Consider the following 20,548-nt stretch of genomic DNA (forward strand, 5'->3'; position numbering starts at 1 on the left):
TTCTTTAACTGTCTATGAAAGACACTCTGTCCTGCTGGCTCCGGTAAACAAGTGCCTGATCGGATCCCTCTATTACTCCCTAACCCCAACATCAAATCCTGGGGAAATTTCAGTCCAGCAGTTAAGATAAGATAAGATAAGATAAGATAAGATAAGATAAGATAAGATAAGATAAGACAAGATAAGATAAGATAAGATAAGACAAGAAAAGAAAAGCTTCATTTGTCCCACAGTGGGGAAACTGCAGTTTTAAACAGCAGAGGACAAGGGCAGAGATAGATAAGTGGACAAGTAGCATAAACAAGTGTCAACAAAGAAGTACCGTTCTCATAGCAAAAATAAAATAACAAAGTTACTGTACATTAAATATGACTAAAATAGACTATGCCTCATACAGTCTGCTGCGGGTTGAATAAATACTGGTAGTATAAAAGTATTGTAGCAAACTGTATTTTACAATAATTGCACATGAATTAGTAAATTTGCACTTATGAAAATTGCACCAATGAAAATTATGCACAGATGTTGCAATACAAAGTTCAAAGAGTGCAGCAACAAAGAATGCAAATATACAAAAGAAAACAAATACGTTAAGTACTGCAACATAGAACTAATTTAAAATATTTTATTGTTGTGTGGCTTAACCTATAAAAACACACCATTGTGTATTAGTTTTTTTATATTTGGTATTAGTTATCTAGGTCAATATGCAAGTCACTAAAGCTGTAGCATAAAATGGGACTACTCAAAATTGTACTTAAGTACATAGTAAATACTTCGTTACATTTTTAGTTACATGTACTCACTGGTACACTACATGGCTGGATTAACCTGATAAGGAGCCCTTAGGGACGGATGCTTCCTGCCAGGCACCAAGTAGTCTCGCTCTGCCAGACCTTCCTTTACAGCACTGTGGAGGAGGGTCTAGTCCACATAGCATTCTGGGATGGGAGAGAAACGTGCTCTGGGTTATTGGCATCTCTTTTAATCAATCACAAAAATCATCAGCTCCACACTGAGCATGCCGATTGGACAGATAGACTAGCTAGCTGTCTGGATTTACCCTGCAGAGATCTGAGGAGCAGGTTACAACATCCTCAGAAATCCACCAGTTTAAAATTCCAACACAAAGAAAGCGGAAAGTAACGGACATCAGCAAACAAGTGGAACGTCAGGTCTATAGACTAGTTAGGAGTAACCCCCTCCATCCCTCTCTCCAATTTATGTAAACTGCATTATTTAACACTCATTTCAGAAAGAATAGAATGTGGTACCCAATGCATTAAACAGAAGACAAGGATGGCACATCATGATGAGAAGGAAATCTGTTCTTTTTTCTTTTTTTTTACAATTAACACTCTCTTTGGAGCAGGATTTGATCTGTGAGTCATAGCCTGATCATCGTTTTCCATTCATTATTCATCAGTCATGAATGGCTGGTATTGGTGTGAAGTCCCAATCTAGATTTTAAGCCGGACCTTGTGGCTTTATTGGTAAATTCTCATCCCAGTCTCCAAGGTCCCCATCACTTAATAGTTGTGTAATTTTTTTGTCAGTGAAGTTGATTTCTTCAAACATGTATACACTTACCCCATCATCTTTTTAAACATTTGCAGATAAAATGCTGATTTCTCCCCGCTTTTAAATAATTTAAAAGAGCTGCAGGGGTATCACCAGCAGATGATTGTCTTACACACAGAGGTGAGGCACACTTAATAAAACATGGAGTCTGTCCAGATACTAGTTCAAGACATGAAATAACGTGACATTGTCAAGCGGTCTGTCCATCTATCTAAATAATTTAAAAAAAAGCACAATAATTATATTTTCCATGGGAACAATCAGGAAACTATCAGTAAATAAAGCTTACTCTAAATGTAATAAATGTCCAAATAAATGTGATTTAACCTCATATTTTTTGATGTTCAAATAGATTCAAGCATATTAAATGTTATATACAATGAGTTGTGAGCAGCTTACAATGGGTTTAATCACAAGGTGTGAAAAAAAATCTCATTTAATTGTATTCAAATAAAAAATAGTTGGGTTTATTAAATGTTCTCTAAGCGATGTTGGGTGACGTAACTTCTTGTTGATGTTCAAAGTATTTTTAAACAAAACAAGGCAAGCTCACCCCTCTCTCCTCCTCATCCCGTCCCCTCGCCCTCCCTCCTGTGCTTCTGCACACTAACACCCCAACCCCTCACCCCACCCCCAAATCCTTCTTGTCGGTTATTGGCCGGAAAGGTGGAACACTGTGTGTATGCTTTGTGGTGCAGGTGGGCACCGTTTGTTTTTGTTGTCGTTTGTAGACCCTGGCTGTCTACAGAGACCGCATTTTTACAGTGTGTTCTGAGGACAGGCAGCTCACAGATAGATTTTTTACAGTGTGTTCTGGGGACAGGCAGCTGGCAGGTAGTGAGATGTTTTTTTACAGTGTGTTCTGGGGACAGGCAGCTTGCAGATCGTGGGGAGATGTTTTTTACAGTGTGTTCTGGGGACAGGCAGCTGTCAGGTAGTGAGATGTTTTTTACAGTGTGTTCTGGGGACAGGCAGCTGGCAGGTAGTGAGATGTTTTTTACAGTGTGTTCTGGGGACAGGCAGCTTGCAGGTAGTGAGATGTTTTTTACAGTGTGTTCTGGGGACAGGCAGCTTGCAGATCGTGAGGAGATGTTTTTAACAGTGTGTTCTGGGGACAGGCAGCTAGCAGATAGAGAGATGTTTTTTACAGTGTGTTCTGGGGACAGGCAGCTAGCAGATAGAGAAGAGGTTTTCTGTATGAGACAACAAATGTTTTAGCCTAAAACACACGTGACATTGCTTAGAGCACCTTTAACAATACAGGTGACATTTTAAATAAAGATATTAATACCAGTGTTTGTGTAGTCTGTTCTTTCATCTCACAAATGCAAACAATGATATAAAATCCAGTAAGTTTGATTTATTAAATCAAGATATTTTTTAAACTTCACATGTAAAAACATGGTGGGCTGCACACAGAAACACAAGGAATGTAGAAGAACTGTAGGATTACAGTAGGCAGTTTGTTTTCTCCTCAGCAGCACTGTTTACATTACTCGACGTTATCTGAACATTGCATAAAGTTACTTTAAAACAGCAGGCTCTAAAGACTGACTTTAAAATAACAAAAGGTTCATTAACATACAATTATTCATATTAACTATTTACATTTGGAAAAAAATAAGTAAATTAACAAAACAGCGGTCAAATTTAAAATGTGATTCTTATTCATAAGGCCACTGACTGTCTAACGGATTAAACAAGCACTTTTTTTGCCCATTGTTGGCAGCACAAAAGCAGTACACAATCTTGACTTTTTACATTGAACTATGAACATTAGCAATTATTTAGTCGTCTTTTTGGACAACACGGATGGTCATTGACTAATCATTTGTGAATTTGAAACCAGTTCTCATGGTTGGACCGGGCATTTGGAAATGCCGTATCTTAAAAGATACATAACTACGTACAAAGACTAGGAGTTGTGTGTCACATAGAGACAATCAACAACTCTTTTCCTCAGGCTACAATTCCCAAAAGCAGCAACTTTAATGTATATCAGTATTCAATCCTGCAAATTAAAATGTTAGAATTTTATGCCATTCTTTTTCTTTTCTTTTTTGAGAACAATACTGTAATTGTATTCCTCCAGTCTGTCTGGCTGTTACTTGCTCTGACAGATCTCACTGTGGCTTTATTGCAAAATTCACTTTCTCCAAACAAACATTGAAGAAAAGAAGTTAAAAAAAAAAAAAAAAAAACTATCCCAGACAGGATCACTGCAGTCTCTCTATTGGCTGAGACAGAATGACTTGTTGCTATAAGAAACAACCCTAACAAATACCAAAATTTGGTAAAAAAAACTCTCCAAAAAAAACTCAAATTTGCATTAAAACAGCCCGTGTTTCTCAGGAGGACGTTTCTCTCTTCCACACAATCACCATGTTTTTGTCACTAAGGGCCACCAGGTAGTGGAGCTCAGGGTCCATTGCCACACTGTTGATGCAGGGGCCCTTCACCTGGCCGAGGCCCTTTCTTACCGGGGTCGGCCAATCCAACACCTGCCAAAACAAAGACCATGTTAGCGGCTTAGCGATTGGCAAAGAAAAAGACATGTATGGGGTGGAGTTTCAGACAGTTAAAAACTAAAAACAGTATAATGTGTTGTGAATGAAAGGATGAAATGCTAACAGAAAAGGGAAAGTGTCAAATGCTTTCAACAAATACAATTTTCTAGTGTGCTTATTTAAACATAAAGTAGATTATGTCTTTATTTCCTTGATTTAATATTTAGGGAGAAAGAATTAAATCAACTTATCACATCTTGAAAAGTCTTTGTTTCATTTATCTACAGCTGTTTGTTACCCATTTAATAATGTTTAATATTTTGTTTGTTGTGGGGGGGTTTGTTGGTTCAGCACTATCCCCTGGGCACTGCTGAGTACAGGGGATCCCCGTCCCTTTCAACGTGGAGTTGGTACTGTATGTTCTCAAAGCATGCAAGTTAAGTCAGTGCGCCTGACCAAAAGGCACTGCGGCAGCAGACATTGCAGAGAATATTACTGTTGAGATCTTGTGACATCACTGCAGCAAACACAAGCAGGCAGACAAATTGTAAACATTGACCTTTTAGGTCCAACTAAAAGTGAGCACGCCCACAAATGACAGTAACCTCTCTAACTAAACACACAACATACTGTAAGTACAGTAGTTTCAAGTTTACAACCCGCGAGAGTTTGGCTTGTAATTTTACTTCTCCCAGTTGGTTTATTTTCCTAGTCATTGTATGACTTGGTGTAGGTTTGTTAACAACCTGCCTTCATAGGAATAGGAGTGTCACAGTATTCCCGGATCGGAGCAATAAAACTTAGTGAGTGTAACATTCAAACCTATGAGAACCTTTTCTTATATGATGCAGAGTTGTAAGCTAACAGTATAATTAGGGGAGATGATTACCTCAGTGGGCAGTATGGGTTTTCCAGTCTGGAAACTGTTTTTCTGCAAGTCGTTGACGTGGTATGTCCATAGCCGGCCTTTGTCATCACCACACACTATGTAGGCTCGGCCTAAAGAGAGAGGAATAAACACACAAGTTTCTTTTCAAACACAAAGTCCAGGAAATGCAGTATACCTGCCAAGCATCAAACTGAGACATTGGTTTGAGGTCTGGACTGTGTGAAAGTGAAAACAAGGAAAATAAACAGGAATTGCAGCTTGCGGAGCACTCGCGTCTCCCTGCTAACTATTTAAAAATGAAAACAAATTGACTGGGACCTACCAGGGCATGTGTTGAGAGCCAGGTAGGGAATCTCAGTGTTGGCCCACTGCAGCTCAGCCAGAACCACGGCACAAACTGTCCTGTCCTTCTTGTTAGGCCGCTGAGCCTTGGTTCTGCTCCAGCTCCACAAGTATATGGAACCATGCATGTAGTTCTTGGAGGCTAGACAAACATAATGACAGTGGCAAAAAAGAGAATAACATGGCAAAATTAGTATAGGCGACATGCACAGAAAAAGGGAAAAGTTGGGGGCAGGGTTTCTGCAGGTCTTAGAATTTAACCTGACATTAAAATCATCCCAATTCTGACTGTTCAAAGTTTAAAAACTCATGTTGGAGCCATTACAACACTTTGTTTTCTTTTGTTTATATTTCATGTATAAATTCTGCAAATTTATGTTTGAACATTGGGTGGCGCATTGCCTTGGAAGGGATAAAAGTAATCAGCCCCAGGTACACAGGTGTGAGCAGAAACGGGGAAAGCAGACAGCGTTTCACTTTAACGGCAACCAACAAGAAACAAAATGATAGCGCCATCAAGTGAGGGCCTAAAGTAAAAACTTGAGGGCATTGGTTTAACTAACCAATTTATTTTTTAGTATTAGATATATAAAACACAATTAATGGCTTATTAATTTGCTAACTCAGACTTATTTATTGTTAAATTAGCCACTACCTAGTCCCTAATATCAAACTCTCCACCCAGTGTGACACAATGTTAGTTATAGGCGTTGTAAATGAGACTACAGTGGTATGGTGAATAACTGCAAGAGCGTCACTTACCCACTATGTCATCTGTAAGAAAACTTAGGCCATCAATGGTGTGGTAGTCATGGCAATTGTCTTCCTTCTTGTATATGGGGAAAGTTATCTCCATCTCCTTAGACCTTCTACATAAAAAATAACACGTTACTGGCTGGTCCACATGTATGATTTGATATGCCTGATTTAAACGGCTGCATATTTTGTAATGTCTGACCGTGTACAAACAGAATTACATTGGTAATTTTTTACGCAGAAGGTGATTGAAAACTTTACAGAAATGTAACGGGGTCTGACTTAGTAAGTCTGACGGTTGCCATATCTTACTTATTACATCATATTTACTTAATGTGTTGAGAGTGACTTTAAAGTCTGTTTGTCTGAACAAATCACTTCAAAAAGAACAGGATCAACCAAAGGTTCAAGTCAAGATGACATGCACTGTGGAGGGAGGGACACACAGACGCATACAGACACACACTGAGAGATAAACAGGCACGTTTCCTTTACTTCTTTGTGGTGTTGTTGGTGCCGAGTTGTGTGTTATAGCAGTGCAGGCCGTCCTCACAGGCAGTCAGTAGGTTTGAGCTGGGGGAAGTGGGGGGGAGGCAGATGTGTAGAGGAGTGGCGCTGATATCCAACACCAGCAGCTGACTGGAAGGACAAACACAGCCTGCATCACAGCCTGAATCTCTACACTACCCTGCGGGACCCATTACACGGTCATTACAAATGCAAATGTACAGCTGAGGTTCATTTAAACTCCAAGAGAGGACAGAAAATAAAATATTTAATTTATTGGCCTTTTGTCAGTGAAAACTGAAAGTAATAAAGTTGAATACACCAACAAAACACATAAAAGGTATGATTTAATTATATTATTCAAAAGAAACACTCTACATCGGTTAAAATTTTTGTTTTGGCTTAAGAAAGGTATTCTTATACATTCTAGTTTTAAAAGTGACTCTCCGAAGCAGTTATACTCACACAACTTTGTAGTTGTACTGGCTGTCCACTCCACCAATGTCCCACATCACAATCTTGTTATCATAAGATCCCGCTGCAAGAGAAGAGGTGAACAGGTGAGACCAGGACCACACAATTAAGTAAATCACATTTTAAAAAACAAAAACAAAAATCACTAATGCAACAGGTCCGTCTCAAAACTGATTGTTGATGACATGGTTATCGTACAGCAGCGGTTGCCAAACTGGTACAAAAAGAATACGAAAAATCTAGGATGCCCCTCAATGCAGACTTTGTTGGGAATATAGTGTCATGAGGAACAGGGGTTGACCTCCCCTTCGATATATATATATTGTACTTTGAAAATGTGTCCCCCTTAATGTTTGTAGTTTATACATAATATAATATTTAACCAGTTTTACCTTCAAATAAATTGACCTTTATTTGACGGTAAAACTGAAAGTGAGAACACCCAAATGATGGTAACAATCTGTCAGTGCAAAAGCTCAAAGTTCTTTGTCATCATAGTATTTTTCTTATAAATGAGATAAAAGCAGTGGCTCATTTAAAACCTGCCAATCGTCTGACACTCATCTTCATCATTATTATTATTACTGATAGAAGTGTGGATCAAAAACAATCAGAAATGACTCAATTTGTAATCAAGTAGAATTATCCTTTAATCTGTCAGTTTTTGGACCTCTGAAATGGACGACTGACAACCAAACAAAACATACTGATACTTATTTTTCTAGAAGAAGTAACCTCGACTCACTGAAGAGGAAGTTTCCCTGGTGGTGGTTGAAGCGCAGGACGGACAGCGCCTTGCGGCTGGCTCGGAACTCCCCGTAGGCCATGTTGTTTCTGGGGTGGATCAGTTTGACCAGTCCTCTCTTCCCTCCGGCTGCCAGAATGCTGCAGTGTTGAGCCGAGGCACCGCCTCCCCTGGACATCAACACTGTGGACCAGGCCAGGGAGAAGAACTCCTGTTGCACAACAGATACAAACAACATCAAGCTTAGATAATTATACAAATACTTACATACACACCGTTTTCCCGACATACACTAGCGTCAAAAGTTTGGGGTCACTTAGAAATTTCCATTGCACTCCATTATTGACAGAATACCGGCTCAGATACGTTGCATTGTTTTTTGTAACTAGGGCAGCAGCTTTCAGATTACCTTATGTGATTACATAATTGCAAAAGGGTTCTCCAATGTTTTTGTGGTTAGTTTTTTTAAATGATATCAGATTAGTAAACAGAATGTGCCTTTGGAACAATGGCTGAATGCTTGCTGATAGTGGGCAATGTAGATATTGCATTCAAGATCAGCCCCCCCCACTCAGATCAGCTGGTATTCTGTAAATAATGGAGTAGTATGGAAATGTGTAAGTGACCCGTAACTTTTGATAGAGTATGTTCATCTAGGCTGCACCATCCCAGGTTCATCACGCCTGCCACAAAATCAATACTGACGATTGCCATGTGAAATCTTAAATATATAAACTGTGCCAGTGTCTGCAAAGTTCAGACCAGCTGCAGGAGAACAGCTAAAGCAGCACATATCCAAGTCACTTTGTATGTCCTTTCCTCCCTGGGGAAATATATATATATATATTTTTTTTTTCCCATAGGGACAGCTTTCTAATTTCGACCACAAGCATTAGAAGGATATAACAGTACGAAAAATACAATTAACTTCAAAGAAATATATTTCTGTGATTGCAGATGCATTAGTCTATCCTTTAAAACTGTTATTGAAGAATAAATGGAGCAAACCTCGCCAGGAACTTTGTACTTCTTCATCACCAGGCCGGTTTCACAGTCAATCACGCAGAGAGAGTCTCCACCACAAGTAGCAACCAAACGGCTTCCTGCACCCGTGCCTGTTAACGCAGGAAGAATAGTATTTTTCACTGTAGAAAAGAGTTATAGGTAGGGGTGGTAAAAAAAATTAAATCGAAGATAGCATGTTCCTCGATATTTCAAATCAATATTTATTTATTTTCAAACAATGATTCACCTAAATATTTTCTGTTTATAGGGTACGGCCAACGACATATCGGTTTGCAGTTAAACAGCACCAAAGAACATGCTGAAAGTCACGTTATGTACTTCTTTAAAAATGAAATAAATGTCGGACGGTGCCTGACACGTGATGTGCATTCTATTTAGAAATCACTCTGTTTTTAGAAACGGCTCACGATATCTTCCTAGAAGTATATTATCCTAACTTTTTTTCTTGTTAATGAAGGAAAAGAAAAATCCCAATACTCAATACCATTTAATCACTTAATAAATCGCAACGTGAAGGCATCAAATTGGGACAAAAGCATATTGTCTCAAGTCTAGTTAAGCTTTTAAATTCCACTATGCATTTACAGACTTCCGTGTTGATAATCGTTGCCCATTTAAAAAGCTGCCATGATCATTTTAATGCAATAACAGTACCATTGAAATCTGGCATTGGTTGGAAAGCACAAGCCCACAGCTGGGTAGAGAAGTCCTCCGAGCTGTCCTGTTTACTGTGGCACTGGAGGACATGAAGAGGCTTCAGACACACTGGCTGCTGGAGGAAGGAAACATGGACAGAGGAGAAGATGGACATGGGGAGATAGCAGAGAAGGGGGGACTTTAATAGCAAGACATCCTGACAGCTGGGGATTCGATGTTGCAGTACAGACATACATGTTCACCATGTTAGTTTCATCATTTAAATTTCCTAATTTAGAGGTAAACCAAAAACGCAGCTGTTTCGTAGGTATTTGGTCATAAACCAAAGCCTTTGACCTGATAATGGTGCTAGATGAAAAGTTTAGGGATTGCTAAATGTATTACAATAGGTCCTGAGGGGGACATGAATCTGTATTCATTCATCCAATAGTTGTTGAGATGTTTCCGTCTGGAGAAAAATGTTGGACCGACATTGCTGTGTATGGAGCCTGACCTCTAGCGTGACTAAATATAAACTTTTGTACAAGTGTTAATGTTTGTTCTTTCATGATAACATTAGGCTTCATCCTTGGGGGACCATGGATATGTACAACACGTTTCATGATAATCTGGCTAGTGGTAGGTTGTTGAGACATCTTGGATTGCTCTGGGACAAATTGGACAAAAGTAGTAAATATTAGACCATATAAATTGTGTAGGGTGTCTGTAGGACGATAAATAGATTTTACACCCTACAAATAGATAGTAAACGGTAGTCATTTGCAGGTCATTCAGTCTTTTTTGCTGACTATTATTTAAGTTTCAAAAACAGAGCACTTGCTTCTTTGGTCCCATAATATTTCATGGTTTCAGGAACAACACAGGGTTTAACAGCTGAGATTACATTACCTGTGTCTTTTTGGCGCTGTTCATTGTGGAAAACACTGCAGCGTCTGTTCTATTCTTCTGTTTTTTCTGAGCTCCATCGTCCTCTTTGGTTTGTCGCACTTTTGCTGCACCTCTCCTGGGGGTCTCTGGCCTCATCTGTCCTCTGGTGGGGGTGGAAGGAGGCTGACTTATCTTGCGAGGGCTCATCCGGACAGGAGTGGTCTGGGTTAGCGTCTCAAGTTTGCGCAGACTGGATTTGCGAGGACTGGCTTCAACTGGGGAGGATGGGAGATCTACGCGCAATATCTTGCGAGGTGTCAGTCTGATGCTGGTGTCCACTGGCGCAGTTTGTTTCCTCTTGATCGGCGTCAAGACAACCTGTCGAAAGCAAACAGTTGAACTTTAAATCTACTTTGGAACTAAACATTTACGCAAAACATCCTGAATTTCAATTTCATAATTAATTATTGATAATAATCTACTCTCTAACACCACCAATGTTTAGCACCCACCTGGGTGATGGGGAACATATTTTTAGTGGTGGGGAGAACTATTCACTACCCCTAAACCATATTCCGCACCACCACTACTACCATTACTTTCTAAAGTCATCGTTTCAGAATCACATTGACAGCCAAGTTCAGTACAGACAGCGTGTTGAAGCAGGTCATCTTTCGAGAGCTTACACAGTTCTCTTTAATGTCAGTAGACTCCTTGCTCTCTGGATCTTTCTTTGGATTCGACAGAGAGTGCAGATACTCCTTAGCAATATTCTCTACCTAGGAACCAAAGGAGACAAAGAGGTAGTTGCTAATAAAATTACAGATGGCAATGCAAAAAAAGGCAGAAAAATCATTAACATCTGGAACGTACCCTCCATTTGGTGAAATCACTGACTGAACTGGGTCCAAATTTAACTTGTTGACGAGCAGTGTTGACAAAGCTTTTCTCCAAGGTAGACAATTTCTCTACTGTGATGGGATCCGGAAGACAGAAGCTCTTCTCCCAAACTGCAATAATCTAAAATAACCAAAAACTGTTTGTATACTGACAAAAGCAAAAGCTCATGCTCTTAGCCTATGACATAACTTAGTATAGCGTATATCATAAAATAGGGCAAAATAAGCAGTTTCATACCCTGGTCCTCAAGTTCTCAGTGTAGACATAGCGCAGGTGGTTGGCAGTCGTGCTGACATCTTTACCGTTGTGAATCCTCAGTTTGGGCAACAACACCATCAGCTTGTAGTTATCACTCACCTGAGGAAGAAAATCAATATTAACGGAAACCTAATTCCACTTTACTTAAGTAGTAATACAAAATCAAAGCATCATTAGCTATGTCCTCACAGTGATATAAAGATTGTCCTCCATCTTGAGTTCCTCCAGATTGCTAAGAGACTCCAGAGCGGTAACATCCTCCAGCTGGTTGTCGCTGAGGTCCAGGTAGCGAAGTGTAGGCAGCTCCAGGTTCTTGGGCAACTCCTGCAGTCTGTTCCCAGAGAGATCCCACCGCTCCAAGTACCGGAGTCGGGACAGCAGCCTGACTGGCAAGTCCTGAGACTTCAGTCCTAGCCTAGATAGACTGAATAGCGGAGAGCAGAGAGTCAGAGTTTCTACAAAAGTAGGATATCGTCCTTTACATAATTTAAACTAAATTTGACACTGGGGGTCACATACGCAAACAAAAACACAACCCATGAAAGACTGTGTCTTTTTTCCAACTCTAGTGTCAAACTACTTCCTATGTTGTACGTTATACATTTGACAGAAATCTGTGAAAACCTTACAAAAATCTCCAACTTGGGATTTTGAATCAAAGTGACAAAATGGTTTACAGTGTAATGTAACAAAGTTTTGAATATTTTTTTTTATTCCAAGTTTAAAAGTATTTAATGTGTCACGTTTCTGATCAATCCGCACACACCAATACCTATCCAGTATATGTGGTGCATGAATACAAATTTCCGCGTAGTGACTTTGCAACTACGTGTCATGGGCCGTCACTTACAAACCAACACTATCGTAAGGACAATAAAACCATGCTTACTTCAATGTTTTGATTTGCTCCAGTTTGTTGGTTTTTGGAGATCCTTTCTCCAGTAACAGTTTCTCTGTTATTTTCTCCATTGCGTATCTGTAAAAAAGACCACAATTTAAAAATAGAGATACCAGAGGAATATATACAGAGTGAGGATTAAAGAGATCATGCTTTAGCGTCCTCTTCTGTGGTAAGATCCAAGTCTGTAACACAGATGACCCCACCCAGCATCATTTGTGGGTGCGTCGAGGTGCTCTGCTGCACCTAACCCACCAAGCTCTACGAACCATCTACATCTCTTCCGCAAGGGGACTTCAATCTCCTGAGTTTGGCAAGATTCGTTTAAGTTGCTTTTTAATTGTAGCATTAATAAAAAGCTACCCTGCAAGACCAATAATGGCCCTATGGAGCAATGATTTCATGAGCAGGTCACTTTTTGGTCTGTGTCTTTTGGTCTGCTCGACCAGTACAAATACGACAAACATGCCACACAAGCACATTAGGAAGGCAATACACACTCCTGCCATTGGTTTCAGCAATACACCAGCAAAAGGCAGTGAAGAGGAAAACTGTTCCAAAACATTACCCTCATTAACAAAAAGCCTCCATCTATGTCTTTGTGTTATCTCTGAACATTGCACATATTCTTCAAATATGCTGCACAAAACTGTACAGGTCTTTCATCCGAAAACAGACATGTTCGTTTTATCAAAGTTTAGTGACTTGCTCTTATTTTTATGTTCTCTTTATATGTTTATCATTATGCAGTTTCAGTGTTAACTATGTAAATGATTTACTATGCAGTAGTGGATACTGTTAGAATCCGGTGTTTAGGCTTGGGTTCTTTGTTTCAGTGAGTTTGCAGTCACACTATGAACACATGGAGATGCCTTTAGCTCTCACTCAGTGGCAGACATGCAATGTGGAATCTGCCTGTTGTTTTCAAGATATTGTGACAACAAAAGTGCTAAAAGTCGCCCCCACAACAATTGGTAATCCTATTTGTGGGTTTATGATCCATCCAACCACAATGTGTGGATACAAATCATCAATCGTGGTTAATACTTTCTCAGATTTGCCAAGCAACTCCACTATTTACACAAACTCAACATACCCTCTGGGGTACAAGCATTACCTGGCTGGGAAAGAGGACTACAAGTAAAATACAGCCATTGTTTCTCTTCTCTTTAAACTTACTTTATGTTGGTCTTCGTTGAAAATAAATGTGTTCTAAATACACGTAACAGTTAGGTTCCAGTAAAGTGGGATTGTTTGGCTTAATACTGGCACGTGTTGTGGTACATTGCATTGGACGCTCTGCTTTTTCGTTTCTTTGTTTACTTGGCAAAGAAGCTAGTCTTGCTTTTTAACTGATTATATCAGTTTTATAAATGAAAATGTTTGATGCAATTAATACACACGTCTCCAGTGGGTGTATTATTATCGAAAGGTTAAGGTTACCACGAGATAGAGAAGAAGTAATTCACCTTTGAATATAATAAAACATAACACAAGTTTTAGCCTCAACTACAGGTTTTGTACCTCGTACACTAGCTAGCTCTTACGTTGTCTTGCCTTTACAACATAGCAGTTTATATTTTAACGTTACACCATGATACATATTAACGTTAACTTACTCGACAGAGGTTAGCTAGCCACGTTGGAAGAAACTGCCATTTATTTGTAACTTTAGGCTACTAAGTTAACATTACAGGCAACTCCTCATTCTTAAGTTTCAACTCACATCCTAACCGTTTATCTTTCAAAAGCAAACATTGGTTAACAACGTGTTAATATCCGTGGATAAATGTAACTCACCAACACTTCTTCAGCATCTGCAAGTGAGCTGAAACCGAGCTTTCCCGGGGAAATGCCGCATACACCGCCTACATCCGGTGGGCGTGGCTTAAATTGAGTTTTAACAACAATGATTGTTTTACCCTGAGTTGAACCTGACAGGTAGAATGGAAAGCCCACAGCCTTCTATGCCATAGACATGATCATAATCTTTATTATGTCTATGATCTAAACCCACAGCCCAAACTATGTTACAAGTAATAGTCCTGCTTTCAAAATCTCGTAAGTATAAGTATTAAAAAAATACCACACCTGTAGGAGTATATGTCATTTCTGATAAAAACTCTACTTCACTCCCATTTCTGCGGGAAAGCTGGGTATTAGCAAACGTTAATTACACAAACACACGCACTAAAGCACGCGAGCACGCGCGCGCTTTAAAATTGTAAACCTGAAAACCCCATAAGTAAATCATAACAGATACAAAAAGTAAAAGTACTATAATCTATCATAATATACTTCATACTGTGAACTTTTGCACGTTCCTTGGGCAATTTACGAGAAAACTGCATTGATGTTTCGTTTCCACTCGGACTTTTTAAAATAATATTATACTTATTTCTTATTTTGATTCTGATAGTGTGTGGTGAATAATAGACCATACGTTTCGTTAGGTGGCGATGTTTACCTATGTTAACGTGTTCGCCACCTACACACCAACAGAAGAAGAAGAAGAAGGAAGATGCAGGATGATGGCCCCTGAAAGCAGTGATGGCGTTACTTCGTGTGCTTGTAAAGGCATCCGGCGGTGTCTGAAGTGTGAAAAGTTAAAGGGGGAAGGACAATTGGAGGCGAATGAACCAAAGGTAGAAAAATATCTGACTGAAAACTGTTTTATACAAGCTTCTTATCAGCAGGAAACGGACGCAGCCGTTGCTAGCTAGCGCTACTCAAAAATAGCTACGGATGCTCGCATAGGACATTTCATCTGTCAAAAGAACGAGCATGTACAGTCACATTTGTCTTTACAATAAGATACGTTGAACAGTATTTTGTTGCTGTTATTTATTAATAATGTATCTCATTAACTACCAGGAGCTAAGTAACGTTACATTTAGGTAAATTACTCACCATGTTTAAGTACAAATTTGAGGTACTTTTTTGAGTGTTCATTTGTTGCATCCACGTTGTACTTCTACTTCACTTCATGTCAGAGGCAAATATTGTACTTTTTACTTTTATACTTTTAACTTTTATTTCATAACTTTAGTTAGCTTGACTATGATGAATCAATTGTAATTCGTCACATTTGTGAGATGCTATCCTATCAGCTCCTTCAGCTGGTATGTGAGCAGAATGTTGGCCGGATGCATGTCACCTCTATTCACATCATTAGTACTAAAATAACTCATAAATTATGACGCATTATAATAATTAAACTGCCCAGCGGTATATATTGTCCAGTAATTCACATCGCTTTTATCAAGATTTCCAATGCAGGACTTTAACTTGTAAGTTATCTTTTTGCACTGTGTTACTAGGACGTTTGCTTAGGTAAAGGATCTGAGAACTTCTTTCACCATTGCACTTATCTCTGCTTGATTGTTTGATAGTGCACTTCCTGGACTGTCATGCATGTTTTAAACTTGAAAGTAAGGAAAAAAAGTTTTGCACACTCTGGCGCCATATGACCTTTCTCAATTCAGTTTTGGCCCTCCAGCCTTCTTCAAATCCTTCGTTATACAGTCAAATTGCGTTTCATCGTCAGAAATGACAATATGATGAATGTACTGTAGACCTAACATTAATTGGTTTTTGTCTCTGAAGATTGTGCATCATTTGCTCTATGATCCTGAGACGGGGCTTGCCATTCAGAAAGATGCCAAGGCTATGTCCTTCCCCTTTCCTGGTGTCTTCCTGCAAGAGAACTTCATATCAGAAGAGGAGGAAAAAAACCTGATAAGCACGATGGACCAGGATCTGTGGAATGAGTCCCAGTCTGGTCGAAGGAAACAGGTTATGTGGAACACATGTAGTTTCTGAATGTCACAAGCACAAACAAAACATGATCATGGCCAAATGATGTCTTTTTGTGTACTTTGGATGTGGTCTTCCAGGGTCATGCTACACATTACAAGAGCTGGAGGACAAAAGTTTCACAAGTAGCTTGTTTATTGGACACATTGTTATAAACTTGCCATACAGACGTTGGGCACTCATACCAGTAATACCCGTAAATTAGTGTAAGTTTCTTTGCTAAGAAAAGCCATTTGCCAACACTTAATATCAAAGAAAAGCCAGACAGTGTATTGTAGTAAGTTACTGTGAGCTGTAGCATACGGAACATCCACCTCTTCTAATCAGAGGCAGAAATAAAAGTAATCTTAGATTAGTCCTTCACAGCGTAGAAATCACGAGGCTAATGTCTGATTACTCCACATTGTCATTGTGATATTTATGGATTACATTCGGAATCTGCAATGTTTTTGGTCAGGTAAATCAGTAAGTTAGTAGTAGAGTATACAGGAAAGTTGAATATGAAGTGGTTTGGGGCCCTTCTGTAAGTAATTTTGGGGTACAATTTGGTTTTGATGAATTCCACAAGCAGCAAATCTGCAGTCCAAGGAATCGGCCCGTTCCAAACAGGCCCATTTTAAAGAGGCACTGCTCTAGTTCATTTAAATTATCGTGTTTTCTTTTACAAGAAAGTCTTCATAGTTCAACAAATATTAGAAAATCTATAACGGTTCCTCCATCACTATTACAATTTGAAAGTATGTTTTAGGAAATATCTCTAATACATTTCTCTGGTGGTGTTCTTTCACATAACTAAGACTATGGAAGTATACAAATTTAGATTTGATACATTTTTAGATTACTTGGAAGAATCATGAATGTGTAACTTGTCCCACTCAGACATGTCTATCAAAACTAACAGGAGAGTCACGGGTGTCAGTCAACTGGAGTAAATAAAAACAAAAAAACAAAATGTCCCATTATTATATTCTGATGAAATAAACAACATTTTTTTCTCATTGTTACAGGACTTTGGTCCAAAAGTTAACTTCAAGAAAAGGAAAGTGCGTGTAGGTGGCTTCAGTGGACTGCCTGCCTTGAGCCAAAAACTAGTCCTCCGAATGCAGCAAGAGCCCTGTCTAGGAGGCTTTCAACCAGTGGAGCAGTGCAACCTGGATTACCATCCTCAGCGAGGCTCCGCCATCGATCCGCACCTAGACGACTCCTGGCTGTGGGGGGAACGCCTGGTCACCATCAACATGTTATCGAACACTACGCTCACTATGTCCCTCGATCAGGGTCTGCCAGAGTTGGGACTATCAGAGGAAGTCCATGTAGCTGTGCATCTTCCTCGCAGATCTTTAGTAGTGTTATATGGCGAGGCACGGCACAGATGGAAACATGCCATTCACAGGGACCATGTTCACGAGCGCAGAGTTTGCAGCACCTACAGAGAGCTGTCTGCGGAGTTTCTACCTGGAGGGCCGCAGGCGGAGCTGGGAACTCGGCTGTTGAACATTTCTTTGAGCTTTCAGGGAACGCCAATATAGGCTCATCTGATGATGCAGAGGAAGGTTGTACGATCAGCGGTGGGGGTCCAGACTCCCGGCTTGATAACTTAAATTTTAAACTAATTTCTATCAAATAGAATTAAATGAATATAGTCTTTAAATGTTTGAGTTTTAATCCTACTGTCTTACACAAATACAGTTATTGTTGTTGCTGCATTGTTATATTGCATTGCATACATGGAATGCAATTAAAACAAAAACTCAGAGCCACAAAATTAATTAATTATTACTAATTAGATCTGTCACATGAAGCAGTCCTGTATAGCAATTGTCCTTGAGTGGCTTCACAGCTTTTATGTGATTATTTCCTAGTCACAGGTCTGAGACGCCATTTATCCTCAGAAATTGAGGAACTAGGCAAATGGGCGGAAGCTGTCTTTAAGAGCCTCACGATTGGTTCTGCAAATCTGAATCTTTTCCAACTCTTGTATTTATAATAAAAGGAAACACATGTTCTTCCATACACATTGGCCTCACCTTGTTTTTTAAATTTAGAATGTGTACTTACATAGTCAAAAGTAAAATAACCCATAATGCAGAGTGGCCCTTTTCAGATCCATATATATATAGTATTACTGGTGTGTAATTACTAATGCATTAGTGTTTTCACCTCTTCCTGTTGGAGCTTGTTGGAGCAAATTTGAATGACTTTACTGCTGGTTGGCTTAACCTATAAACAAACAAAATAACGATACATGATACAGTATATTTTGTAACAATAATCTAAACATGCAAATTTGATTCCCGGGCTGGGCAGGGCCTTTCTGTGTGGAATTTGCATGTTCTCCGTGTGCAGGTGGGTTTCCTCCCACTATAAACCTGCTGGTGCGGCATAAAGCATACTAGGTAACTCCTGCAATTGTCCTTGATGTAGGTACAAGCATTACAACTGGAGTTGGTCCCCTGGCCCCACTTTAATAAGTTAGGATGGGTTAAATGCAGAGGATACATTCCTTGTATTTGTAAATGTACTTGGAAAATAATGGAAACATACTGTAATAAATAGATTACCAAGTAAGTAAAGTCAAATGTAATGGGGTGAGAAATATGTATATAATTTACATATTTTGGCCCCTGAATAGTGGAGTAAACTGAATATAACCCGACTGAAAGTAAAGTACAAGTACCTTTGATTTTCCATCGGAGTTTTTCACGTTCATTTCTCTTTATATACAATTAGAGCATGTCTGATAAGGGCATTTCATCTCTGATGCAATCTATGGTTTATTGACCATACCTTTACTTTGAAGGCTGCGGCCGGACATCCTTGTTTACGCCAGCTGCTGGCTTGTCGTTGGCTGGCTGAAACTGCTGCACAACCTGTTTGTTGATCGCTCTATGTGAGCTTATTAACACCCCGAGTTTATTATAAGCCGGGTTGATTTCTCAGGGGACTTTAAGTTGCCGTTGGCAAGAAGAGATAGCTAGCTTTCTGACAGTGGGCACAACAAGATAACGACTATGTCCTAAGCTTGTATTGGCGACGGAATTAAAGTGAGAAGAGGCTTTTCAAATGTAGCTTGTTAGCTAACGTTAGCTGCGTCGCGCACAGTGTATGTACACACTGCCTTTTTTCTGCTCTTGAACAGCCTCTGCATGACAAATTAGCACAAGTGGTAAGTACAGATACGGCGCAAAACAACGGTTGTTTTGTTGAAAAACGGGTCAAGAATATTGCCTGGTTGTCAATCCTCTACCCCCGGGGCTAACCCCCGGTCGCCGACCGAATTAATGGCCGGAAATCCGAGGAAGGGCGCCGGTCTCATCGGCTTGATGAAGGACGCCTTTCAGCCCCACCAGCAGCCTCTCCAGCCTCACCAACCTGCAGTGGTCGATAAGAAAATGGTGGAGAAATGCTGGAAACTCATGGATAAGGTATTGACAGTTTTTTTAGGGTACAATACTAACCATAGAAGTGAAAATGATTCAGTTCCATACTAGAAAATTATTTACTCCTACTTTCCTCTTTTTCCTAATCGTTATCATCAGAATCAGTTTTTATGGCCAAGTTATAGTGAACTCAAGCAATTTGACTTTTTAACTCAATGTAACGTTACACTCACAGAAAGACATACGGTTAAAAACAAGGACAATAACGCAGTAAAAAAACATTTTAGTATGCACAATTTTTTTTTACATATGCATGAACATCATACTCATGTAAACAACCAGTTCTGTGAGGATTATAAAAGGTAATACAATAGGCAGTGTGAATAGTGCTGCAATAAATTATGTAATATAACCGGTTGCTTATATACATATCTGAGATAGGTGGACATTAAAGTGTATTTTTGACATACATACATTTCAATTTTATTTAACACTCTCAAATATTGGACAAACTACTGTTTTCTTCTTAACGTTACACCTGCCCCTTTTATATTAACTAGTTACACAGTTATAGTTATAACCTATTTAGTCTCAGAGATCCATATAACAAAGGTCTTAGTGTTTAGTTGTGGAGCTTTCTACATTGTTTGTATGAGAAAATTTTACCACCAAAATTGGAATACCACAGTGACATCGAAGCATTATCTAATTGGGGTAATGTATAGGGAATTAGGTCACAGTGTGTTTTTGCCATGGACTTTCTGGAAACACCTCAAGGGCTGATGGGTGTCTGTAGGAGGGGCACTTTAGGTTTGGTGTTAGATTGAAAGAGGTGTGTGTGTGTGTGTTGTGTGGAAAAAAAGGCTTAGTTTTATACAGTGGGTACGGAAAGTATTCAGACCCCTTTAAATTTTTCACTCTTTGTTTCATTGCAGCCATTTTCCA

The 20,548-nt window shown here is 39.4% G+C and overlaps 3 protein-coding genes across 7 annotated transcripts in view; 2 read left to right on the forward strand and 1 right to left on the reverse strand.

Annotated features, from left to right (window-relative positions):
- Nucleotides 1-3,288: 3,288 nt before the first annotated feature.
- Nucleotides 3,289-14,449, reverse strand: lrwd1 (leucine-rich repeats and WD repeat domain containing 1). Of its 4 annotated transcripts, none has more exons than XM_034889037.1 (16): nucleotides 14,208-14,449; nucleotides 12,399-12,485; nucleotides 11,699-11,933; nucleotides 11,489-11,608; nucleotides 11,225-11,371; nucleotides 11,038-11,130; nucleotides 10,373-10,729; nucleotides 9,482-9,596; nucleotides 8,810-8,916; nucleotides 7,802-8,012; nucleotides 7,048-7,120; nucleotides 6,571-6,714; nucleotides 6,082-6,188; nucleotides 5,300-5,461; nucleotides 4,978-5,087; nucleotides 3,289-4,082 (listed from the first exon to the last, which is right to left on the reverse strand). In XM_034889037.1, the coding sequence occupies exons 2-16, from the start codon at nucleotides 12,476-12,478 to the stop codon at nucleotides 3,930-3,932; spliced, it is 2,214 nt and encodes a 737-aa protein (XP_034744928.1). In that variant the 5' UTR covers nucleotides 12,479-12,485; nucleotides 14,208-14,449; the 3' UTR covers nucleotides 3,289-3,929. The 4 variants fall into 4 exon arrangements, with proteins under 4 accessions (XP_034744928.1, XP_034744929.1, XP_034744926.1 ...); XM_034889038.1 differs by having other exon boundaries at nucleotides 6,082-6,185; nucleotides 9,482-9,599; XM_034889035.1 differs by having other exon boundaries at nucleotides 9,482-9,599.
- A 387-nt stretch (nucleotides 14,450-14,836) lies between these two features.
- Nucleotides 14,837-17,929, forward strand: alkbh4 (alkB homolog 4, lysine demthylase). Its single transcript, XM_034889040.1, has 3 exons — nucleotides 14,837-15,052; nucleotides 16,014-16,202; nucleotides 17,231-17,929. The coding sequence occupies exons 1-3, from the start codon at nucleotides 14,867-14,869 to the stop codon at nucleotides 17,750-17,752; spliced, it is 897 nt and encodes a 298-aa protein (XP_034744931.1). The 5' UTR covers nucleotides 14,837-14,866; the 3' UTR covers nucleotides 17,753-17,929.
- Nucleotides 17,930-19,048: 1,119 nt separating this feature from the next.
- Nucleotides 19,049-20,548, forward strand: part of LOC117955431 (E3 ubiquitin-protein ligase CBL-like) — a 17,022-nt gene continuing 15,522 nt past the window's right edge. The window contains exon 1 of one of the 2 annotated variants that reach the window (XM_034889946.1): nucleotides 19,049-19,648. In XM_034889946.1, coding sequence (XP_034745837.1) covers nucleotides 19,505-19,648 — 144 coding nt within the window. In that variant the 5' untranslated portion in view covers nucleotides 19,049-19,504. The remainder of the gene's footprint in view (nucleotides 19,649-20,548) is intronic. The other variant, XM_034889945.1, reaches the window with a different exon arrangement.

The sequence above is a fragment of the Etheostoma cragini genome, chromosome 13 (genome assembly GCF_013103735.1).
Source record: "Etheostoma cragini isolate CJK2018 chromosome 13, CSU_Ecrag_1.0, whole genome shotgun sequence".
Taxonomy (NCBI): domain Eukaryota; kingdom Metazoa; phylum Chordata; class Actinopteri; order Perciformes; family Percidae; genus Etheostoma; species Etheostoma cragini.

What these genes read in the sequence shown, in the direction of transcription:
- alkbh4 (XM_034889040.1), top strand. Translation starts at nt 14,867, where the DNA reads ATGTTTACCTATGTTAACGTGTTCGCCACCTACACACCAACAGAAGAA. An exon ending in TGGAGGCGAATGAACCAAAG is followed by an intron (nt 15,053 to 16,013) that starts GTAGAAAAATAT and finishes TTGTCTCTGAAG; the next exon opens with ATTGTGCATCATTTGCTCTA. An exon ending in AGTCTGGTCGAAGGAAACAG is followed by an intron (nt 16,203 to 17,230) that starts GTTATGTGGAAC and finishes TCATTGTTACAG; the next exon opens with GACTTTGGTCCAAAAGTTAA.
- lrwd1 (XM_034889035.1), bottom strand. Translation starts at nt 12,478, where the DNA reads ATGGAGAAAATAACAGAGAAACTGTTACTGGAGAAAGGATCTCCAAAA. An exon ending in GAGCAAATCAAAACATTGAA is followed by an intron (nt 11,934 to 12,398) that starts GTAAGCATGGTT and finishes TCCGCTATTCAG; the next exon opens with TCTATCTAGGCTAGGACTGA. An exon ending in ACCAACAACACCACAAAGAA is followed by an intron (nt 6,189 to 6,570) that starts GTAAAGGAAACG and finishes TTTTTTATGTAG; the next exon opens with AAGGTCTAAGGAGATGGAGA.